The sequence below is a fragment of the Solanum dulcamara genome, chromosome 11 (genome assembly GCF_947179165.1).
Source record: "Solanum dulcamara chromosome 11, daSolDulc1.2, whole genome shotgun sequence".
NCBI classification, from domain to species: domain Eukaryota; kingdom Viridiplantae; phylum Streptophyta; class Magnoliopsida; order Solanales; family Solanaceae; genus Solanum; species Solanum dulcamara.
In genome coordinates this window covers 55,771,976-55,797,814 of record NC_077247.1, presented here as the reverse complement: position 1 = coordinate 55,797,814, position 25,839 = coordinate 55,771,976, and the positions used below count along the sequence as shown (strand labels likewise).

General features: G+C 30.7%; 2 protein-coding genes across 6 annotated transcripts; one reads left to right on the top strand and one right to left on the bottom strand.

Annotated features, from left to right (window-relative positions):
• Positions 1-512: 512 nt before the first annotated feature.
• Positions 513-5,305, bottom strand: LOC129873754 (protein PTST, chloroplastic). Of its 5 annotated transcripts, none has more exons than XR_008762771.1 (10): positions 5,198-5,305; positions 4,960-5,019; positions 4,059-4,323; positions 3,791-3,880; positions 3,396-3,464; positions 2,979-3,084; positions 2,737-2,825; positions 1,180-1,292; positions 881-1,098; positions 513-693 (listed from the first exon to the last, which is right to left on the bottom strand). XR_008762771.1 is itself a non-coding variant. In XM_055948922.1 (9 exons), exons 2-9 carry the CDS (start codon positions 5,004-5,006, stop codon positions 996-998), a joined length of 882 nt encoding a protein of 293 aa, XP_055804897.1. In that variant the 5' UTR covers positions 5,007-5,019; positions 5,194-5,305; the 3' UTR covers positions 513-995. The 5 variants fall into 5 exon arrangements, 3 of the variants coding, with proteins under 3 accessions (XP_055804897.1, XP_055804895.1, XP_055804898.1); XR_008762772.1 differs by having other exon boundaries at positions 513-674; XM_055948922.1 differs by having other exon boundaries at positions 513-1,098; positions 5,194-5,305.
• A 13,649-nt stretch (positions 5,306-18,954) lies between these two features.
• On the top strand, positions 18,955-21,252 carry LOC129875172 (protein C2-DOMAIN ABA-RELATED 3-like). Its single transcript, XM_055950613.1, has 3 exons — positions 18,955-19,154; positions 20,227-20,322; positions 20,748-21,252. The coding sequence occupies exons 1-3, from the start codon at positions 19,044-19,046 to the stop codon at positions 21,036-21,038; spliced, it is 498 nt and encodes a 165-aa protein (XP_055806588.1). The 5' UTR covers positions 18,955-19,043; the 3' UTR covers positions 21,039-21,252.
• The last annotated feature ends 4,587 nt before the right edge of the window (positions 21,253-25,839 follow it).

The window sequence follows — 25,839 nt, the reverse complement described above, 5'->3', positions numbered from 1 at the left end:
ACAAGAACATATTAAATGTTTTTTTTCTTTTTATTGGAATAAGTATATATTAACCGTTTAGATGTCACATAATTATTCTATTAAAAAAAAATATACCAAGGTGACAAAACGTCCCGAAAGAATTTTATAAAGTTTAACAGAGCAGGTATGAAGTAAACTAAAATTCCTGATGAGAAATGGCCTTTCGTTTGTTGTTTAGGACAAAGCCACCAACCCATTTGAGATCATATAGCTACTAGCCTACTACTATAATTAATAATATTGGGGAGTCGCAGCTCTGATTTTTTTCATTTTTTCAATTATCAAAGTTTAACGTACGTAGTACTAACTACTAAGAGTGGAAGTGGGTTAGATGTGAATCATAAATTAAAAAATTTGACATTAATTGGCGTGGGTAAAACAATTCTTTTGTTTTCAGATTCCTCTGAGAAATAGAAAAGAATCCTTTCACTTACAATAAGTACCATCAATGCATCAACTATGGATGGCTAAATAATACTTAAAATAAAGAGTTGGCATGGAAAAGGAAAATTAAGATTTATCATTATATTTATACAGAATAATAGCCTATTTGACCAAGCATGAAAAACCAACTTATTGAAGAGTGTTTTTTCAAAAAAGACCTTTGCATGAGAAACAATTTGTGTCTTCAGCAATCCCGCCTAATGAGCTAGCTGTTGAATCAAATCCTCCCTTAAAAAAATTCAAGAAAACGAATGACATGAATAAACACATATATGGCTGAAGCTTATACAATAGTATGACTTAAAAGCTAGCTGATAGTTAAGTAACATATAATCATATATACAATGACAACACCGCTTAGAGGCCTGAGATCCACATTCTCAAAGAGACGGCATTTCACTCCTAGAGCACTAACCTTCCAGCAGATAGACATGGCATGCTGAACAGGAACTGTTCGATGATTAATAGTTGTTTTTTCCACCTAGAGTACAGACTTTCAGCAGATATACATCTCGTCCTAGCTAAATGAGCTATTCCACGACCAATAAATTGTTCTTAGTTAACCCCTCTCCGGTAGTTGATAATTCTGGGGATAGTTTCCACTCGCCATCTACCAAAAACTTAATTTCGTACCTAACAACACAAAAAAAAATCACCTAAGAGTTCAGGGAGAGTGCAATTACAGATTTACTCTGTGGCAGAAGAGAAACGTACCTTCCAGGTCTTAGGAACAATGTAGCTGAAAAGTTAATATAAGAGCCGGTGTATTCTGGAGATAAGTGCTCTCCTTGACTCCAACCATCAAAGGAGCCCATTACTTGCACACTCTAGAGATGATCAAAAATTCAAGGTCATATTTAATGCCTTCTGTAATTGACTGCCAAAGCGTGTATCCAATGAAAAACATTTTAAGTAATAGTAGGAAACTCGGTGCCAACTTCTGGATCGAAAGTTCTTGTACATCAAAGGAATTGGGCAGGAACTAAGAACTAGACCAAATAGAACTTTAATACTACTCCAGCCAGATGATTTAGGACTCTATGGACATCAGTTTCAAGCATTATCTCCATTGTGTTGGTCGTTGCTAATCAAAACATAAACCATACAGTCGTCTAAAATGTCAAATGAAGGAGGGAGGGAGGGTTCACAATTCATCTCATCCTCCTTAGACGCGTAAAAGAAACATCGTGTACACGGCCGTGCCCTAATAGACTAGTACAACATCTAGTGTGAACTTGCCCAATAGGAATAGTATCCCTAGCCAACAACTCACTGGGTTGAGTCTAAATAGGCAAAAGCCTTGTGCGGACCTCCATCCCTTTCACCTAGTGCTCGACGAAGTTTATACGAGAACTGAGGTCATACATCACAAATTAAACTAAATTTTGTCTGCTCCTATATTATTACATAGGCATTACCTTAAAGTTGATCTCACAGGATATGCCAATAATGGGAAAGTAAATATATATATGCTAGCACACATGGTACACATATACTCATTTGCTATGAGAAAAATCTAACTTGTTAAAGTGAAGGAAAAATAATAGAGGAATCAACACTCTTAGTAGAGTTGATTCTCACTAGTGACTTAAATTTTTTGATTTTCTTAGTCAAGGAAATTTCATCAAGCTGGGGCAAATTTAATATATTGATTATGAAACAACATTTGAATCCCCAGCAAAAAAGAAAAGAATTAAACCTTTTTCTCTATCTTATCATCTGATTGGATCGTGTAGATTCTTTCATAAAAAATGCTTACATAATGAATAAGCAAGAAACTCCGGATGCCACTTACAGCTATATGAAACTCCAAGATAAGACTGTTCTCAAGACGAGTAAGCAATCAACATTCAACAGAGCTTTCCAATTTAACCAAGGCGGAAAACTTTTAAGGGAAAAGTGGAATGAAAGGCTTGGTTTTTTTTACTTTATTTGGAGACACTAATCTGTTTCAGGTTCCAATAAATAGAATTATAGAAAGAGGTGATGAAAAACCAGGGGAAATGATAAAGTACTCTTTCCAGTTTAATCTCAATAGGCTGAAAAGAAAAGATAGTAACACCAGACTAACTGAAACAGCTTTAAAGTTTTCCATTTTCACAATGCACAAAAGAATTTTAAGCTGGTAGAGAGTTGCCGGTCATTCCAATTGTACAGCTTTTAATTGTCAGGTATCAGTCACCAAATGCATAACAAACCTAGACAAAAGGCAAGGAATTCCACAATTCCAAAATGGTTAGCAGATACAGAAGAAACTTATCAATAACTCACCTCTGCTACCCCAACCCAGGATAAAGCTACCTCTTTGGCTTGTACAGCTTCCACGCCCTTTATTTGCTCCTTCAATTTTTCACGTATGGCTTAAGAACGGAAGTATCAAGACAGCAATCATAGAAATGTCAGATTAAACTCATCCATAAACATTTATTTACAATCTAACAAGGTTGGCAGTGTCTGGCATTGAAAAGAGTCCGGTGTTCAGTTTAAGGAAGCATACAGTAAGGTAATAATACCTTCCAAACGTGAAAATAGGTGTGACTGGATATATCTCCCATTAATTTTTCTTGAACCAGCTGGGATATCAGATTTAGCAATTTCTTCAGCCAATCTAGCCAAAACCTGCAAGTCAAATGAAATAATAAGCTATCTTTATACTCCATAAGCTGCAAATGCCAGTTGCTAGAGTTGAAGTCCCACACAAATGTTGGACTATCAACTGTTTAACTTTTCTCTTCTGGTTCCAGGTAAGTTTCATCTTCAAAGTATGGAAAATTTCATTTAGCCTAAATCCGATTGGTTAATTACGGCGCAAATCCTCACATCACAAGGAACCATGGGTTTGTTATAACCTGTACGCAAATGCTCCAAATACTCGCAACTAAATCTAAAGCAATAAAATTACAATAACACCAGACGTAAAAGAAGTAAACCTGAATCTCACGTTCGGTGACTGAAAGTTCACTTTTGAAATTAACCAGTGCATCCTCTTTAGCTTGCAACTGCAGTGATACGGCATATTAGTTCTCATCGGAAGAAGAAAAAAAAATAGAGGTTCCATGCAAAGCACTTTTCCATCATTTTCTGTAGCCATAAACCTTAACTTTACCCACCTATCTATGAGCTTAGTTCACCTATTGCATCAAGAAATCTTAGAAACAGATGTCACTAGAACTGTACCTCAACCATAAACATGCAAATCAGGGGTAGACTACTACTATAATCTAACAAGCCAAAAGTGGAACTACAATCCACTTGGTGAAGCCACATGAAATACAAAACCTGGAAGAATTTATGAGATTGAATAGGAAACCAATAAAATATATACCTCTCGCTTAAGCAACCGATTATAGCGATTGGCTTCACTCAATTTTTTGAGAAGCTTCGATCTTTCAGCATCAGCAAGCAACAACTTCAACTATAAAGATAGCAGAGAGTCAGTATAGCTCAATATACTTGCAGCAACAATAAAGATAATTCTCAACCAAGAAAGGAAGCATTACCCCAAAAGGAGGAATAAGAAAAAATTTATTTGGCTCTTGTACGAGGTTTTGTTTTCTAATAAAGGTCTACAACAGGGTTATAGAAAATCCTACCTCTTCGCTTCTCAAAGGTTGCTCAGGAACTTCTTCAGGTAAAGCTTCAGAATCAGAAAGACCAGCGTCAGCTATTTTCTCCGATACTACCACTGAAAATCGCTCCTCCAAATTTTCAGGGGCACAAAATATTTTCCAAGAGGTACATGGGATACTGTATTTCCAGTTAGGGACTGAAAATGATTTATGCATCCTATGAAAACCTACTCTTGAATTGTATGAAGCCATATTTCCTCTAACTCCATCGATATTTTCCACCTTGAACCTTATCATTGCCATTAAAAGTCCAATTCAGAATATGTCAGCATTTTCGTGATCAAGATTGTATGATCAGAATAAAGCAAACTGAGATTAAAGGATAAAAGGAAACACAAAATGGTAATAAAATAACATAAACAAAAAAAGATGGATTCAAGTTTGCATCCATTGGCAGCAAAAACTCAGTCTAGTTGAACCTATACTAATAATAGATTAGTTACCATTTTTACCAAGTACTAAATAACTCTTATCATAAAGATGTACCTGTGATCACCTTATAAGTGACGGATTGTGCAAATATTCTTTATACGGTTGGTGCATAAAACTTAAAATCTAAAAAGATTCAGGGTGTGTTTAGTATGGAGGAAAACCAGAAATGTTTTCTTATTTTGACATGCTTGGTTGGACAAAAAATCAATTTTCAAGTTGCTTAAAAATGAGGAAAAATAGGAAAAACAAGTGACGTTCTGCGTTTATTGTATCCTCTCACCTACCCAACGCCCCCGGACCCCTACAGATTGACCATCTCACCCATGGCCCCACACCTCATACCTCTCGCCCTTAATAGTTTTTTGCTAGAGGAGTGTGATAAATCAAAAAAAGAAAACCCTAAAATCAAAACTTCCAGGGTTGAAGAAATCACCTAGGAAAATTGTTTTGCCCGACTGAATTAAGCAGGTTACAGTCCATAATTAAAGATTTCCTGTAGGCCAACACCAAAAGCAATAATTTAGAAGATTCCGAGTAAAAAATTATCTATAAAATCAAAAGGGTAATGAGAACAAAAAGGCAAACATAATTAGGAAAAATGTAGTTTAACAAATGGTACAAAGTACAAACAACTATAACAAGACTGGATGGGGTAATAGATTTCAACCTACTTTCTTAGTAAGAAATCGGAGAAAAAAGACTGATGAAACTCGAAAGAGCAAGTGCAGGAGAGGGCAGCTCCTCTATGGGAGAGTAGCACGGCAATTTTGTAGTACACTGCACGTGCTCAATATGAAAAAGTAAATAAATTAATAAATAAGGAGCATTTAATCATAAAATAAAGGCGAAATCCATCGGTGGCTCCTAAAGTTGGCACTAATTTTCACTTAGACATTTAAATCATGAGATGTTCATTTTAGACACCTTATGTAAGGGCCGAATGTGTCATTTTGAAAGTTGGTGCCAACTAGGGCTGTACAGGGCAAACCGATAAACCGCACCAAACCGACAAACCGAACCAAACCGGAAAAAAAAACCCGACTAGTGGTTTGGTTTGATTTGGTTTGGTGTTCGGAAAAAAAACCCGACCATTATAGGGTTGGTTTGGTTTTAACTAAAAAAAGTCAAACCGAACTCAAACCGACCCGAGTATAGATATATTATTTTTAAATTATATTATACATAAAAATATTTATTAAAATATAATTTATAAATATTATTTTTAAGTTTCTTTCATAATTTCTGTCTAGATTTGGACTTAAGCCCAACCAATTAATATGTAAAATAGGCCCAAAAAAATGAAGATGAAGCCCAAAATCTTTTCAAAAGACCAAAAGGTCCAAAATATCAACAATCAGATAAGAGAGGCGAAGAAATGCTCCTCTTTCACAACCCTAGCTTCCTTTCCATTTTTCTTCCCTCTCTCAACAATATTCGCCGACCCTCTGTTGCTTTCCTCTCAAATTAGCAACAATCAGTTCCTCTTGTTGTCTCTTTTATGAATGTTTATGTAGGTATATATCTCCTTCATCTTTTGTCTGCTCAGTTCTTTTGGTTCTTCGTTTAATCGGTCGAATTCATTTCTTTTTTTGTGCATCTTCTGTATGTTTTCATATCCTTCATCTTCTGAAATGATCGGATAAGTCGACAGAGACAAAGAAAAATTGCAATCTTGATGTTTTTGATGCCTGACCAACTCAAGTGGACTTGTTAGTGAGGAATCAGATTTATAGAATGTGGCAACAGAATGTCCCCTGAGCAGTCCCCCAGAACTTTTGCTCTTGCACTACATGTTCAGATTGTCTGGCAAAATTGTTGTTTACTTTGCTTCTGTTGGTGACCAACTTCTAAGCTCTTGCCTTGAGTTAGGACCTCTCAATTTACATAGATGCAGGGCTGTTGTTTTGATAAGAAAAATGTAAGAGCTATATATTTGTTCAAGAAAATAGATAATGTTAATGTCTAACCAAACCATTGTAGTCTTTGATGAGTAGGGAGTACTTTAATACCAACAATTTGCCGAGTTCGATTCCGCTTGATATATCCCAACAATTGCAAGTACCCTGATTAACCTGCATTTTGCTGATTTGTACTTTTTCAGTTCATGAATTGCTTTCAACTAGTATGTTTCTTCTTTTTTCACTGGATCCTATCCTTCTAAGGGGTTAAGAATCGGTAGGGATATATATGAAAATCCTCTGTAAATTTCTTCTTTGACTGACTTCTATGTCTGCATTTGAGGTTTTCATCTGATGAATTCTAGAAGCTGTTTTCTGTTAATTGTCCGAAATGTTTATTTCAAAAGGGAAGTTGTCCAGCTAGTTTTTTCCAAGTCGCTCGACTAACGTCTCCAATTACCCGTTTGAGTTGAAACTTCATGAGGTTTGCATATATATCCTTTTCTTTAGCCTTGCAAGATTTGAAGGCTTTTTTCCCAAGTTTGAGGTTCCAAATAGCAAATTTCTCTCTCTTTAGGCTTAAGACAGCTGATTGTTTCAAGATCGCTCGCCTAACGTCTCCAATTATCCGTTTGAGCTGAAACTTCTTGGGCATTGTCAAAATAATATATACTGCAATCCTGCAAAGTTTGGATGCCTTGGTGTAGGTCCTCAGGTTGCAAAACACCCTGCATCTTTGACCCTGTTGTAGTTTGGTCATAGTCTGCAGTAAGTTTGGATGCCTTGTTTGAAATCTGACATGATGAAACCTACAGCATTCCTTATATACTAAGTTGTTATTGTGCTGTTACTCTATTTGCTGTGCTGACATATTATCTGTTGTAATATCTTAGAAATAGTTCCATTCATCTATGTTAGTTCTTAGTTATATCTTAAACATCTATTACAAATTATAACCTTTTTTTGTTATATACAGAAATTGTCTTTCTCGATGGAAGGTACAACTTCTGGAACTAAATCAGTAGGGATTGACAACCACCATCCGATTGTGCCAACAAAATCTCAACAGCAAGAAGGTAAGAACAATCCTCATCTACGCACTCCTAAAAAGCAAAAAAGAATCACTCCTGAAGAACCTTCTAAATCTGGGAATAGTGGTAGAGAGACTTCCGAGATTTGGGATCACTTTTCCAAGTTTAAAGCTAAAGGAGGTAAAATTAGGGCAAAATGCAATTACTGTCCAAAAACGTTTGCTGCCGAAAGCAAGAATGGGACTACTACATTATGGTCACATCTAACAGTTAAATGTAACAAATCTCCCTTTAGAATCATTGATAAGAGACAAACAATGTTAAAACCTATTAAAGAAGGGTGGACAGAAGGTCTTTTGGATTCTAATAAAAGGGTAGTGTATAATGTGGATGAAATTAGAAGGGCCATTGCTGAATTTGTAATTATTGATGAGCAGCCATTTAGAGTTGTAGAGGGAGAAGGCTTTAGGAAATTAATGACTAAAGCCTTACCAAATTTTGAACTACCTTCTCGTGTTACTGTTGCAAGACATTGCTTGAGGATTTATCAAGAAGAAAAAGATAAGCTTAAATATCTTATCAAGGACCAACGTATTTGCCTTACTAGTGACACGTGGACATCACTCCAAAATTTGAGTTATATGGTTGTCACTGCACATTGGATTGATGACCAATGGAATTTACAAAAGAAAATTTTGAATTTTTTTACAACACCAGATCACAAAGGGGAGACTATTGCTAAGGGAATTGAGGAATGCTTATTGGGTTGGGGCATTGATAACTTGTTTACAGTAACCTTAGACAATGCGACTGCCAATGATGCTGCCATTAAGCATTTGAAGGTGCTAATGGATGATTGGAATGGGGTAATACTTGGAAATGAATTTTTACATGTTAGGTGTAGTGCTCACATATTGAACTTGATTGTAAAAGAAGGGTTAGATGAACAAATTGAACCCATTTCTCGTGTAAGAAATGCGGTAAAATATGTTAGATCTTCTCCTTCAAGGTTTGCTTCTTTTAAGTCATTTGTTGAAAAAACTAAGATAGATACTCATGGTCTTGTGAGTCTTGATATTGAAATTAGATGGAACTCGACATATACAATGTTAGATACAGCTTTAAAATTTGAAAAAGCCTTTACAAGAATGTATCTGGATGACCATAAATACCAAAAGTATTGTCGGGAAATAAGTGCATTAAGAGGAAATCCATCAGCAACTGACTGGAATAATGTGAGAGTTTTTGTCAAGTTTCTTGATCTTTTCTACCAAACCACTTTAAAATTTTCAAGGACTTCGTATGTTACTTCCAACTGTTTCTTTCGTGAATTTTTTAGTCTTCGAAGTTCTATTAAAAAGTATTCTAAATGTGAAGATCTTATTTTGGTTGATATGGCCGACAGGATGAAAAGTAAATTTGAGAAGTATTGGGGAAATTTTGAGAATATGAATATGTTATTGCTTGTTGTTGTTGTGTTAGACCCCAGATTTAAGATGAAGTATGTAAACTTCACTCTTTCCAAAGCATATGGTCCTTTGTTAGGAAGATTAAAGTCGGAAGATGTGGCAAGTGTTTTAACACGTTTGTATGATTCTTACAAAAACTCTACCGTTGATGCTTTTTTTAATGACAATATTGGAGGTGATACTAGCATGCATGAAACCGATGATTTATTGGAATCTGAGTGGGAGAAACATTTGGCAAACGAGGGAAATATTTCCAACAAATCTGATCTTCAGATATACTTGATGGATGATGTGGTGAAGAATAAAGATTTTGATATCTTGTCTTGGTGGAAAGTTTCGTCTAGTAAATATCCAGTTGTTTCAAAAATTGCGAGAGATGTTCTTGCTATTCCTGTTTCTACTGTTGCATCTGAGTCGGCATTTAGCACAAGTGGTCGAATTCTTGATTCTTACCGGAGTTCTTTACTGCCAAAAACAGTAGAAGCTCTAATTTGTACTCAACAATGGCTACGATCACCTTCTAAAGAATACAATTTTCACGACAGTTTAGAAGAAGTCCAGAACATCGAGCAAGTTGATGAAGGTATTGTTAATTGGTTTATTGTTTATTCTATAACTTTGGCATTGCTTAGTACATTGTTAATTGGTTTATTGATTTATTCTAATCATAGTTTATTTGCATCTCTTGTACATAGATGCATCATAAGGAAAGCAGACAAATAGTTCCATACTGGTATAACTTTGCTACTGCCTTAGTGCTACTGCAGATTTGTTTTTTTTTCTTCTTGTTTTTATTATTAAAGTGCTACTTACAGGGGACTTGTATTAAAGTGCTACTGCAGACACTGTGTTCTAACTTATAAGCACTACTTCATGATATTAGACTCTTGTTTTTCTTCACAATGACCAAACCTTGTTATTATTCTGAAGCTAAATTCATCAAATAATCAGCAGATTATTAAATAGGCTCCTACATGCTGCAGCCTGCAGGCATCATACAGTTTTTGGTAAGTAAATTGCTTTTTCCCCATAAGTTGGTCCTTTTAAACTTGAGAAACTTTGACAAAATATTGCACTGTCTGCAATATATTCCTGTACCTAGTCAATCAATTAACTAATAAGAATTTTCGGTTTATCGGTTTGCCTTGTACTTTAGACCTTAATGTGTTATTAAAGTGTTACAGATTTGTTTTTTTTTCTTATTTTTGTTATTAATTTATTCATTTTTCTTGCAGAGTATCGAGACTCACCTTTGAAAATTAATTAGCCAATTTCATTCACGATGCACCATCTGTGTGAGAATTGGTATGTTAATTGATTACACTATTCTTTTACAAAAGTTAAAGACTTCTTCTACAAAAAGTTGTTTTGTAAAGCTCATTTTTTTATAGTTATGAATTGGCTGGCATTTATTCATGATGCACCTTTGAAAACCTTTATATCTCCTCTAGAGCTATATTTGACTTAACTTTTTATTTTGCAGATAAGAAAATAGAACCAGATATGCAGATTGCTTCCAATATTATGTTTATTGAGTTTAATTGAGAGATTAAGCAACTTCAGTTGTAATAGTCTAGATGATTTAGAGTATACTCAAACTCTAAGGTGAATTTTTGTTTTTGTGACATCTAACATATCATTTTGTCTAAAGCTGTAGTTGCTTAATTTTATGGAAGAAACTATATTAGTTTTTATTTATGTGTGATTAAGTTAATTGGCAGAAGTGGTGAACATTTGGGTTCATTATGGCTATTTGACATTTTAGTTTTATTATAAAGTTAAAACTTTGTTTTGCCTCCGTCTATAAAAAACCCGAAAAACCCGAAAAACCCGAAAAATCCGAGAAAAATTAATATTGAAAAACCCGACTTGTATTGGTTTAGTTTGGTTTATAGATTTAATAACCCGACACAAATGGTTTGGTTTGGTTTGTAACAAATCCGAACCAACCCGATATATGTACACCCCTAGTGCCAACTTTAGGGGGTCATCGATGAATTTCGCCTAAAATAAATATAAAGCTAATACATAAATAATTTTAGTTATTCATATATTAATTTTATATCATATTTGATTTATAAATAAGATAAAAGTTATTCACGTATTACTTTAGTACAATATTTGGTTACATTTTTTGTAATTCTACATAATTGATACTTACATAACTTATTAGGGAATCTATGTATAAGTTATGTGGGATAGAAGATGAAATAAGTTATGTGGTATTAGCTATACATGTATTAAAATTTTAAAATAATAAATTACACATTTACCCCTTTTTTGTCTTGATTGCTTAATCATATTTAATATGCATTATTTAATTGCTTTCGGTTATTTGTTATTTACTTTATTATTTTAGCTATTGATATTTATTTAAATTTTAACGTGTTATTTAAGTAATTATTTATTTTAATGAGTATAAGAAATAGTAGCTCACTGAATATTTTAAAATTAAGAAATAAAAATTAGCTAACTAATTTTTTTAAAATTCTACATAACTAAATCCTGCAATCTGCATTAATTAATATCTACATAACTAACTCTAACCAGTAACCAAACGGTCCTTAAGAGTGTTTAATATTTATTTTTATAAATAAAAGTATTTTTAATTATATATAAACATGTAGTTTTTTGTCGCGGGGAGTTTGAATGTTTAATCTTCTGTTCTTTCATCTTAATAGCTAATTTTCAGGGTGTGATTTTTTCTGAGTTATATTAATGATGTGGAATTTATATAATCTTGGTTTTTTCCATCTTAATAACTACATTCTTCTCTAGTTCATAATAATTTGATTTTTAAGTTTCTTTAAATATCCAAAATAAGTTAATTGTTCAATTTTTTCTGTTTTTTTTCTTCATTTAAATTTTCCATGTGATATATTAAAGAGAGTTAATTGCCTATAATTATGATTTTTACTTTCAATTATTTCTATTTAAAAAAATAATTTGAGAATAACTAAAAGAACGAAAATGAAGTAATATTCAATTTATATCATAATTTTTTTCCTCAAATAGATATACACTGCCTCACAAATTCAATTAATATGAATTAAAAGAACTAACTTTTTGCAGTGTGATTCTTATTGGATTGTATTAACAACATCAGAGTCACCCATCGCCCTCCATGTCCATGGTCCCGTAAATAATAACAACGACGTTGTAGCATTCATCCAGATTAGCAGTGTTTAGTGCACCGAAAATTATTGAATTGTATTAACAGCATCAGAGTCACCCATCACCCTCCATGTTCATAGTCCCATAAATGATAACAATGATGTTATAGCGTTCATCCGAAGCAGTGTTTAGTGCACCGATAATTATGGGTGTCTAGGCAACTCACTTGAAAATGGTAACTTGGAAAAGAGTTGCCTATTTATGGTAGAGTAAATTTGTTAATTTTAACATTCATTTGTAAATAAAGGATCTTAACATAGATCTATTGGGGTTAGTGCGGATCCAAGGATAATAAAGGCCTTTTGACATAAATGAACTATTTTTATTAATAATTATTTTTTTAAAATATTTTTTTTATTATGATTTATAACATATTTATCTTAATTAATAACTAAAATTATTTTATTACCCTCATTTTCTCTCTTTATCTGCGTTCTTTCTCTTCTTTTTTTCCTTTTCGACCTCGTTTGGATGAGCTTAAAAAGTAACTTTTATGTATGAAGTGTTTTTAGAACTTTGAAGTGCTGAAAGTTATTTATATAAATAAGCAATTGAGTGTTTGGATAAAAATGCTTATGTTAAAAATAATTTTTATCTTAAAAATTTTATGTTATTTTTATTCAAGTTTTATACTTCATAATATAAACATACAATAATATATTTTTTTATATACATTTATAATAAATTAACGTGACACGTACATACAAAACACGTACACTTTACTAGTTATTTTTAAAAAGAGGGACAAAGAAAAAGAGGAGGAGAGAGGGAAAAAAAAAGGGATCAAAATAGAAAAAAGAGAAGAAGGAAAGAGAGGAGGGAAGAAAGAGAAAGGAGAGAGAGAAAACGGAAAAAAGAAAGAGAAAGGAGAGATTGGGAGAAATAGAAAAAATGTTTCTTTGTTTTTTTTATTATTCTGGATAAAAATATATATTTTTATTTTTGGTAAAATTAAAATATACACTAAAATTCGTAATTAATGTTATATATTATATTATTTAAGTAAATATTTCTATAATAAATGTGATATGATATTTATATAGTTTTGGGTTATGTCACTTTAACAGTTAGCTTTAGGATGTAATTCTCTCAAGTTGCATCTGTATCTAAAAATTGTACTTGAAATTTCCAATTCAACTATTAAAACTCTAGAATAATATCATAAATAAAAATTTAAAACTTTTTATCTCATTAATTATTTTTTAAAATACAAAAACAAGGCCGTGAAACGCCAGTGGACCCTAATTTCAAGGAATGCGTCCAAGACCACTCTAATAATTGGGCTAATTTACAGGCGGTCCATAGCTCTTGCATGCATATGAAATTGGGACCCGAATGTGATTTAGGTTATGTTTTCAAACACTGCATAATTGTTTCAGGATACAACAATTAAACCATCTCTGGAATAAAAAGTCTCGGATTTGAACTTTGAATATTAAAAAATTCTTTACAGAGAGCTCTTCTTTTTGAATGAGGTCTTACACAGCATGAATCCGGATATAATCAAATTCTAATGTGAGTATCAGACATTAGATGAAAAAAAACTATCTCAAGAAAATGTTAACGAATGAAAAAACTCTTCCATATTTTGTAACCCAAAAAAAAAGGGAGTGGACTACGAAAATGATCCACAGTTTGAAGATGAAGAATCATGATTGCGTGTTAAGTACATGAATTTGGTATATCGAAATAACTTTTTATGATCAAATATAGAATTTGTGCAAAAAGTTATTAGATCTAGGTTAGCCACCTGAATTATTATTTTGACAATTATATACTATTAGTGTAGTCAGTAGTGTCTATTCGCTATCAAATCAACAGAATATTTGTCAGCAAAATTTGTTGAGAATAGAAACTTATGTCATTTGAAGGCACAAAGTTTGGATATATATTTTCCTAATCTTTTGCTGGGGGAGTGTTCCCCTGTGCAAAAACGACCTCACTCTTGACTTTCAAAGCAACCGTCGTTATCTATTACAGTACCATTTTTTAATTATTCTTTCCGTTCTATATTAGTTATCCACTTTCAGAAGAAATTATAAATAAGAATGACAGTTTTATATAAATTTTTTTACACTTTTAAAAAAATGTAAAGATAAAATGCGTAGAATGTAATTAATTTTATTTTAATTTTATAATTTAACAAGTAATTTAAAATAATTATTTTAATAGCGTGAAGAACTAATATGAATGAAGGGAATAAATGACAATGGAGCCCAAAACATTTCCTTTCACATGTCTAGTTGCTAGTATATGGTCCCTAATCCCTTTATACTTTAGTATGGTTGAAAAATTAATTGTTCACAACTTCATTTCCCTTTTTGTGTACCTACTAATAAAAAGAAGGAAAAATTTGAGGCAATTCTTATTTCATATTCTATCTTTAAGTTCACATTCACATTAATATTTATTTATATAGAGAGTTAATTCATTCTTTAACTACCATCTTGATTCTTGGGGTGCTTTAGGCAACATACTAATACTATTAAATTTTTGACCTTTAAAGGATTTGGACATTTTATATTTAAGAAAATAAACAATGAAGGAAATTAAAGGCAAACATAGAATTCCAAACTACAATTCGATCTTTCCTTAATTAAATATCCTGCATGTTAGATTTAAAAAAAAATATTTTATGAGCACCCAATAATATTTGGCATATGATTCCCGCAATAGCTAACATTGAAGACTTTTATTTTGTTTTCTGGTCCCATTAATGACATAAAATTAAATCTTTTTCTCCACTCCAAATTATGACATGTTTGTTATTTACGGGCACATGATTTGCATACTTTGACAAGAAGAAATTCTAATTAAGTGAAAAAGAAGATAACTATAGCATTAAAAAGCACTTAATTTTACTCGACAAGAAGGTAAATTTTTCTCTCGAAATCCTTTTTTATTTTTTAAGTTTGTCTAACCAATTAAATGATTCTCTTCCTTTCTCTGGTAGTTTAGTGTAGATGGTGTTTGGCTGCACTATAATTATTATTTTTATTTATCCACCAGTTTGATAATGTTAAAAATACTTATAAATCAAAATCAATCAAAAATCACAAGTTAATCCACTCTTAATGTATGATTTTATAGCTTATAAATAATTTTGATTTAACCAAATATTTTACGATTTTATCTCTAATATCTTTTGTAGTTTTCAAAATATTCTTCTTAAAACATACTCTAATAATTTTGATTTGTCCTATTTTATATTAAAATAAATACCTTTAAATATATTTTTTTAATAATAATTTGCTTTAAGAACATTTTCATCATTTTAACAACGAAAAAATGCTTATCAACACATTTTACTGAACACATAAACAACTTTAACTACGTATTTATAAATGCAACTCAACTAAACCATGCGAGCCCCAAAAGTCATTCTAAATTTTCAGTCAATTAATTTTTGATATTCCTCAATTATTATTTTTCATATAACATAGGAGTTAATTAGTCAACTAGCAAAACATACCAATGGAGAAATACTCCATGAACTATTCAAGAACAATTGTGATCATTGACTTTCTTTGATGTGTGAAAAAAAAAAAAAGAATATCATTGATTTTAATTTAATTTACTTCTTCAAACTCTCCCACTAGTGCCTGTTGAATGACTTTATTTAAGACTTGACTTTAAATTAACAATAAATTATCAAAGGTTGGGTTATAGTTCATATTCTCATGAACTCAAATGCCAATAGTTAATATACATGTTGTTGAATAGATATAATTAGTCAGTTTTCATGATCAAAACTTAAAATTTACTATTATTACCTAAATATTAGCTTCGATTTTGCCAAAAAAATAATTGTATATAATTTTCTTTCACTAAGTCACTCTACCACCTATAGAGTCTTTGACTGTCTCTTGTGTATTGAGGGAAGAAAGCAAAGACTAACAATATAGTACTCTCTCCGTTCCATATTAGATGGATATTTTATTAAAAATATTTGTCTCATATTACTTGATCACTTAATAAATTAAGATAGAATTAATTTTTTTTTATTTTACCCTACAATTAATATAACCTTTTGAATATAAACAATTTTTAATACTAGCTATTTCCATACTCTATATATATTATATTGATACAAATAAAGGGCAAAATGGTAAAGTTTTCTAATGTATTAATGATTTCTTAATTACCGTGTAAAGTTGATAGTGCCCATCAAATTGGGATGGAAGAAGTACTTTTTTTTGTATTTTTAGATAATAATAATAATGTTAAAATTTGATATAAACTTTGTTTTAAAATTTGCGTACTCCCAAAGCAGTGCACCATAAATAATAATAATAATAATAATAATAATAATAATAATATATATATTTCAGAGATCGATATTGACCAAACAAAAAGAAACAAGAATTTGTTTTCATTAATACAGTCAGAAAGGCAGAGTTAAACCATATCAGTTTATATACACTCCTTAAAACCTAAATCCATATCAATTTCATACAATTCTTAAGTTCTCAAATTTTGAACTACAAAAAACAATCAATATGAACCATTTATTTGTAGAGATCAGTTTGATACCGAAATTCATAACAAAATTATACAGTAGGTCCATTTATTTTTGAAATCATAATTCATACTAAAATCAGGAGGTAAGGCTGCGTACAATAGACCCTTGTGGTCGGACCCTTCCCCGAACCCTGCGCAGAGAGGGAGCTTAAGTGCACCGGGCTGCCCTTTTTTTTTTTAATTCATACTAAAATCATACAATTAAATATATATATATATATATATATATATATATATATATATATATATATAATTTTAGATAATAGAAAATATATAGTTTAAATCATTATTCATACAAGAATTTATACAGTTCACATTGTTTATTAATGGTATGCAGTAAGCTTTTTGAATATACTATTTTGAAATAACAAAGTTAAATCAAATCAATTTATATACACTCCTTAAAACCTAAATACATATCAATTTCATACAATCCTCAAATTCTCAAATTTTGAACTACAAAAAATAATCAATATGAACCGTTTATTTATAAAGATCAGTTAGAAACCAAAATTCATATCAAAATTATACAACAGGTCCATTTATTTTTGAAATCACAATTCATACAAGAATTTATATAGTTCACATTGTTATATTAATGGTATGAAATAAGCTTTTTGAATATACTATTTTGAAATAACAAAGTTAAACCAAATCAGTTTATATACACTCCTTACAACCTAAATTCATATCAATTGCATATAATTCTGAGGTTCTCAAATTTTGAACTACAAAAAAATAATAAATATGAACCATTTATTTATAAAAATTAATTTGAAATCAAAATTCATATCAAAATCATACAATAGGTCCATTTAATTTTAAAATTATAATTCATATCAAAATCATACCAATATATATAATTTTGGATAATAGAAAACATATAATTTAAATCATTATTCATACAGTTCACATTATTTATTAATGATATGCAATAACCTTTTTGAATATATTTTGAAACAACAATTCATACAAAAAATAAGAATCCATTACAAAAGAATTACACAATCAGGCAAATGAACATGGAGTATTCAATTTCATTAGTCAAATTACTACAAGAAAATCAAATCGATACGGGAAAAAGAAAAAAAAATCAGAAACCATTAGCAAAGAAATAACTTTAAAAACAACACAAACGAAGCTTTAGTATCCAATTTTAGTAGTCACATTACTGCAACAAAATCAAAATCGATATAAAAAATGAATAAAAACGACATCAAACAAATATAACAAACCACAATAAGAGAAAAATAATTAAAAATAAAAACAAAACTGCAGCATCCCATTAACCTCTGTGTTGAATCAATATCCAGCACAAGCTATTACTTTCCATAATTAAATTAACAAAAAAAAAAAGAGATGAAAATAGCAAAAAAATGATGAAGAAGGTAGAGAGAATTCTGATAATTGTGATAACAAACAATTAAATAGAGTGAGAGATACTCAAGGAATCCATATATTATGACAGTTACACAATCCCTTTATTTATGGAATGTATATTTCTTGAATTAATATGGCCATTATTTAATCAATTCTTATTTTCCCTTTTTTTAAAATTTTAATACGAATATTTAATAAGTTGCTAGGTATTGTTAGAATTCTACTGCTAGATATTGAAATCTAAAAAGTCTTGTTAGGATTAGTAATATGTCATTTATTTAATTTACTTTTATCTTATCAAAATGAGTAATTTTTTGTATTGATCCAAATTAAAATTAGAGAAAAATATTATATTAATAAAATTATTAATTTAGTAAAGTTTTATCGGAGTTAAAACCTAAACATGATGTAGGGTCACGCATGTGTACTACATGTATCCAAAAAGTAGATAATTTGCTTTATAAAGAAATGACAAGTTGGCACGTAGTGTCACCAAACTTTTATGATCCAAAAATGTCTCATAATTATTGATTAGCCGGACGATTACCTGCAGTCGTCTGGTTCTACCAACTGCACTAACTCCCGATAACTCCGCGACAAAGCAACGTTAACAGTTGCTTTCTCCGTCAAAATTCAATTAACCAATATAATTAAAAATTATCAATACGTATTTAACTCGTCAATTCAGTTCTAGCTATTAGTACTAGATTAAATTTTAATTTTTGTCTTGATATAAAATATTGATTGTCTAATTTTAAAAAAATAAAAATATTTTCAAACTAAAAGTATATAGAACGTATCAAATATTTTATTTTTTTCAGAACAAAAGAGAAATAAATACAGAAAAAGACTTTTACCTTTAATATTCTCAGTTACAGTCAGCCCTTCAATTCTTGCTTTTTATCAGTATAAATAAGACGTTAGCCAATTGTGTACTAATTATCATTCCATATCTCTCTTTCTTTGTCTTAATTCTTTATCTTGCAACCCCTCCCCCCCCCCCCCAAACACACACACCTTTTCTCAACTTCATTCAAGTTTTCAATGGAGAATTTGTTGGGTCTTATGAGAATTCGTATCCATAGAGGTATTAATTTGGCTATTAGAGATGTAACTACCAGCGATCCTTACGTTGTTGTTAGGATGGGCAAACAGGTAACGCCTTTCTTGTTTTTGTTTACTTTCGCATATTTTTTTACAGCTGTTACTTCTTTTTTTTTTGCATTCTTGATTTCCTGGAAATTGAAATTCTAATGAAAATTGTCTGTCCTTTGTCGTCAATCTGCACCCATCTATAGTAGTAGTATTCTCTGTAGAAAATTTCCGACTTTTTATAGTTTTTGATAGTTTCCTTCGAGGGAATCACCACAATTTTTTGTAATTAAGACATATTTCATGTAATCTTATAAGTGGGGGTGAATGGTGATGGTGTTCACCCGATTATATATATGGTATTTTTTTAATTTTTAATTTATAAAAGTTAGCTAGGGGTAGTTTTGAAGTTCAAATCACAGGTATTATATTTTTATTTTTCAAACTCGTTAGTAAAAATCTTGAATTCATCTTAACCCTATCTTAAAATAAAAAAATCATTTTCAATAGACGATATATTGAAACCATACCCTGTTTCCGTCTTAATCTCTGGTTTTTGTTTCCTTTTTGTAAGGGTGATAATTTGGTGAACTTGTGGGCTCCTCTATTTTTCCACTGGGTACCTGCTAGAGGCTAATTAAAAGGAAGAAAAAAAAAAGAAAGAAGAAGACTTTTGAGTAATGAATTGCAGTTATAGATTTGAAACTAATTTGGGCTTAATTGTTGACTGCCATGAACCTCAATAAAGATACTAACTCTGTTTCAATTTGTTTGGCTTGATTTGGAGTACGAGCTAACCAATATTTGGTGTGAATTCGGACATAAAATCTTCAATTTTTTAAAAATAAAATTTATATATTTAAAAATTACATAAAAAGTACTATAAGTTACTATAGTTAACAATTCAAAATATTTAAAAAGTATGTGACGAGATTATGGTCAAAGAAAATATCATTTGATCATCCAAATAGTAACTAAAACAAACAAATTGAAACGGATGGAGTATGTTATTTCAAATATTTGGACCAATATGTTTTTCATTGCCCTGTTGACATGGCTTCTGTATGCCTATTTCAGATTTTGATACAAATATACTTTCTTGTTAGGTTAATCATTATTAATTTTTTGGAAGCAGAAATTGAAGACTCGAGTGGTGAAGAAGAATCTCAATCCAGAATGGAATGAAGAATTAACACTATCTATTACTGAACCAATTCTCCCAATCAAACTGGTAATTACCTTCATTTTTTAATGTATTTTTATTACATCAAGGAATTAAACAGCACATAACCTTGTTATCGCAAGAAGGATAAATGGAGGTTTAGACTCTTAGTTTATACTAGTTTGTGGAGCTAGAATACCGGTTATGGATTCAGTAGAACCTAATAGCTTTTGTCCAAATCTTATATTTGTCTAAAGAAATTTATTGAATATGCACAAATTATGAACTTAGAACTCTTATCTTAGAAAGACTAGAATCTCGACCCATTCTGGGTCTGCTTTCAACTTTTTTCAAAAGAAACTTGAGGAATAGGACATGCTTAACAAATGGACTTATTTTAGCAGAAAATGTGATATCTTCTAACAACATCACATGGATTTGTAATTTATGCAATCCTAAGAGTGATCCTAATTGAAGTTTTCCTGCCATTGCAGCATGTCTACGACAAGGATACATTTTCTCTCGACGATAAGATGGGTGATGCAGAAGTTGATATATACCCATTTATAGATGCGGTGAGAAAACGCTTCAAGAACATCCCGAGTGGAACCATAATCACAAAAATAAAGCCAAACAGGCAAAATTGCTTCTCTGAAGAGAGCTCCATTGTCTGGGAAAATGATCAGGTTGTTCAAAATGTGTTTATCAGATTGCGAAATGTTGAGCGTGGCGAAATTGAGCTACAATTGCAGTGGATTGACGTTCCTGGTTCTAAGGGTGTGTAGGTTGTAGCTACTTATATCTCCCTGTTATTCTGTCCATCATGTACAGTGAGTATCCTCTCTTGGTGTCCGATTAGCTTCATGTTTATTAGCTCGTCTCCCTTCTTTAATCTGTAAGTTATGGCGAGATGTTTGTGGTCTTTCCTTTTTTTTTTGGTTAAATTTTATGTTTCTATGAATATTGAAGTTACCATATGAACTACCCAGTTTATCATCATTGACCTTCACAATGTGATACTACTATTTTGTCTAAGACAGCTTCTTTTGAATAGCTGATTTTTATGATCTTGAACCCAAAGTTTGGCAACAAACAGAGAATAATCTAAGTAAGATGAATTTGTCATTGTTGTGTTCGATAATGCCCCAGCACCACAGTTTTCTTCTTGACAACTTCCATCACTTTTGAGCTTAAAGAAAGTAGTGGTGGTTTGCTCCATTTGACCACCCTAAAGGATTAATGCACCATATGGTTAATCAATGATAGTTTAATTTGCAGGTGCTCTCAGGTTGTCTGCAGCTTTTAGCTTTCCAAATTTTTGGCCAACTATCTATGCTTAGGCAAAAGAAATTAGTATCTCTGATCTGCATCTTAACCTCCAGAGCTCCTAACTAGTGCTGGCAAAAGGGTAGGTCCCAATCGGATGTGAGCGGATCGAAAATAGATAAAATATTTTGATATGTCCATATTTGTTATAGAAAAATAATCCAAATTTACTGTAACCTCAAGGTGATGTTGAACCCCCTAAACCACTTAACAACATCTAGTCATGTGTTCAATAATTTCAAAATCCATATCTATACAGGAAAAAGAAAATCTTTGTCAGGGGTTCAGGTGAGCACCCCCCTTCTTAGATCTGTCCTGCCCCTGCAAAAGGACCATGTAACAAATCTGAATTTTCAACACAAATATTCAAGTATTATATAATTATTGATCCACCACAACACTTGAACTATTGAACTAGAGAAGAAAATAAGACAATAACAACTAAGGATAGAGATAACAATGAGGATCAAATCTTAGACTCTAGAATGAGATGAGAGGAGCAAACATTTTCTTTGATATACATGAATCCCCAAAATCGCAGTGACAATCCTTTTATCTCTGCTCAATCTGGATCTCAAGCAAATTTATTGATGGGTTGTCTTATTTTGGGGCTTCTTCGTGGTTTAGCTCTACGCCCAACAGCTTGGCCAGTCTCTGGGCTATCCGCGTTCATAACAGACCAACAATTCCTTGATAATCTAAGTTTCGAAATACATTGAGTATAGGCACTACAAACATTTGACTTCAAGGGGGTTGTATTTTTCACTTCAACTGGATGTATTAATTTTCTTGGATAAAAAGTGGGAAAAAAGAACATTAAAATTTCCTAATTTATATTTGTTTTGGTAACTTCATATTTAAGCTATAAAGTATTCACCATCTGTCTATCTCCACTTGCTAGATTGAGCGGGCTAGCAGACCCATGGCCCAAAAGGGTTCAATTCCTATGTTCTAATTCATAAATATTAGAATTAAGTAAATGATTGACTTTTTGCATAAGGAACAAAATTTCCTTTATTTTAAAATTAACACTTACATGAATGTTTTATAAAATTAATATTATTATTCATATTTCGTAAAATAATATCTAAATTCATGTTCGTCTAACTAAATAATTCTGGTGTAATTTGAAGTGAAACAACAAATAAGCAAGCCAACATAACATTGAGAAATTTATCTATATAGTATATATTAATAAACAACTTACATGCTTAAAATACTAAAGATTTATTATTAATAATTAGTATATCTTGTTGTGTAATTTGTGATCATTTTCTAATTATTAAGTAGTTTGAAGATGCACGTTTAAAAGAAAAGATACATGCAAAATACTCTTTTCTTTTCTTTTTAGTTGACACTTACGTTTTTTTAGAATTAATTTGACTAATTGTCAAAACTAAATTAGATTATATTAATCGATATTTTAAAATAATTTTTTTTCTTTCTAATTGTCACGTTACGTTTTTTGAGAGTCAATTTGACTAATTTTCAAAACTAAATTAGATTACATTAATTCAATATTTTAAGATAAAACTTTGGATATTCATAAACTATACCCAGAGTACTATAAATTATAATTTTTTTCATATTAATATGATAAAAAAATATCTTAAAATATTAGTCAAAGTTCATAATTTTTAACTCTCAAAAAGAAAATTATAACAACTAAAAAGGAACGGAGGGAGTATTATCCAACGGTACATCTTTTTTGTAACTAGTTATTTGTAAATTCATAGATATTGATTTTATTTTAAAACGCCTATAAAATTAACCAAAAATAGTAAAACAAAATTACTGAAAACATTCATTTTCTTTCTTAGATCTGTAAAATTAAATGCATATGAAGTTTTTTTTCGTAGTTTTACTTATTTTATTATAGTTAGTTACAAATATAGTTCATATTTTAAAAAAGTAAACACTTAACACTTGAATAAAATAAAATAAACTATTCAATTTAATATATGTGTGTGATAGAGGGTGTAAAGTACACGGTGTATCCACAAAAGCAGCTTGTTTGGATGCATGATATATATTGTTTCACGCACTATCAATTTGATTAATATGATAAAAATAAAAATAAATAGGACACAAAGTAGAATTATTAGAAAAGTAAGATAAAAAAATAAAATAAAATTATTAAATAAAATAATAATTAGCATAAAATAAAAAAGAATAAGATAGCAACACACCAAATCAATTGTTATAGAAAAAAATACATTTTCATTTTCGTATAATTTAATATAACAAATTTTAGTAATGATCAACATAAATATTATATTTAAAGTATAATTTTATAAAATGCAATACGCAAATAACCATTCAAAAAAGGTGTTATAACTGAAATTTATGCTTTTATTGTGTGGCTTATTGTGGGCATAAACACACAATCTTCAACTTCTGCAGATTAATAATGATGTAAAAATGGTTGTTGCCAACCTAGGTTAGGGGTTCGTTAGACCGTAGCTTGCTGCTCAAAAACAATTTGGTACCTGTTTTCAAATCCATCTTTCGTTGAAAAGCTCAATGTCCGCCTCGCCACTGCTTTCGGGTGATTGGAGAATAGCTGTAAGGAATACTAAACGAAAGTATGCAGCGAGGCAAAGCCGATTGGAATCCTGAATATGCCAATAAATAATGAATTGTACTAATCCACATATGTCTCTCTCCCATCAATCGATACTAGTTGAAGTAATGAAAAAATCTTTTTAAAATTTGGATACCATAATTTACATATATATTAACTATAGGTGCCTAATTCAATAACTAGGTAATTCGATAATTTTTTATAGGAATCAAAATCAATTAGCAACTCAAAAAGATATTTGATAGGATAATCATTATTTTATGAGATTTTCAATCACATATTTTGAATATTTTGTATGATGATAGTGTGGAGAAAGTGCATGCTAACGCAAGCAAGAAATATTACCAGACACAAAGGAACAGGGGCGGATCTACATGGGAGTGAGGGGGTTCACCCGAACCCCCTCAGTCGAAAAATTACGTTATATATAGAAGGTTAAATTTGAATATTATGGATATATCCCTTTTAATGAACCCCCTTAGTACAATTGAAAAGAATGGCTCAGTGGTCAAGGGGGTTCAATTTATAACTAAGGTCGTGAGTTCAATTCTCGCTCAAGTCTTTTCTTAAAAGTTTTTAAAAGTTTCTCACTCCCTTTTCTAATTAATGTGCATTTTGGGCTTTGGATATGTTGTTGGGCTTGAGCCTTTCTCACTCTCAAATGAGCAATTGTGGCTGGGTAGACAAAAAGTAGTTAGCCCATTTGTGTATATTTGTTATTTACTTAATTGTTTTTTTTTTTCTTAAGTTTAAATATTATATTTTATATTTTTTTTTATGTAATTGGAATGAAAAATATTCCTATTCTCTCTTTTTCATACTCACATATAAGCCCTAACTAGATTTCTATAATTTCTATCTGATTTTCAATATTAACACACTTTTCCACCAAAAGAAAAGAAATAACACACTATGCATATCTCGTTTTGTTAAATTTTATATATTATTTATCGAGTTACATAGTGAGTTCTTTTCAACTATATTTTTATCATTCTACATATTAATATATTGATGTTGTTCAACATCTTTTGTTATTATTACTATTATTATTGAGTACTAAAAATATATTATTTTTAAAAAAGTGTAAATATTGAATTATTAATATCATAATATTTTTTATTTTCTTTATCAATTTCAAAAAAATATATTATGATATTAATAATTCAATACACACTTTTTAAAGAAACTTATCTTTTGTGGGGCATTAATTTAAAAGAAAAAATAGAAAGTTTAAAATAAAGTAGGACAGTGCAAAGTGAAAGTTAAAAAAATGATATTTTTTAAAAAAGGCTCGACGGTGTAGAGAAAAATGGAAAGAAATGTTAAAAGAACAAATAAGGCGAGTTAAAATTTAGCAAACGTCTGCTTTAATTTTTCTTTGCTTATTTCCTTTTTTTATATGTTGAACCCCCTAAATTAAAATTCTGCATCCGCCATTGCAAAGGAAGGTCATTCTATTGCGTGGCTTATTTTGAGCATTAACACACAGTCTTCAACCTCTACAGATTAATATTGATGTAAAAGCGGTTGTTGACCTTTTTAAAATTTGAATGCCACAATTTACATATAATTATTAATTGCAGGTACCTACTTTAATAAATAGATAATCTAACAATTTTTCATAGAGATCAAAATCAATTAGCAAATCAAAAAAATATTGTCCGGACAACCACTAC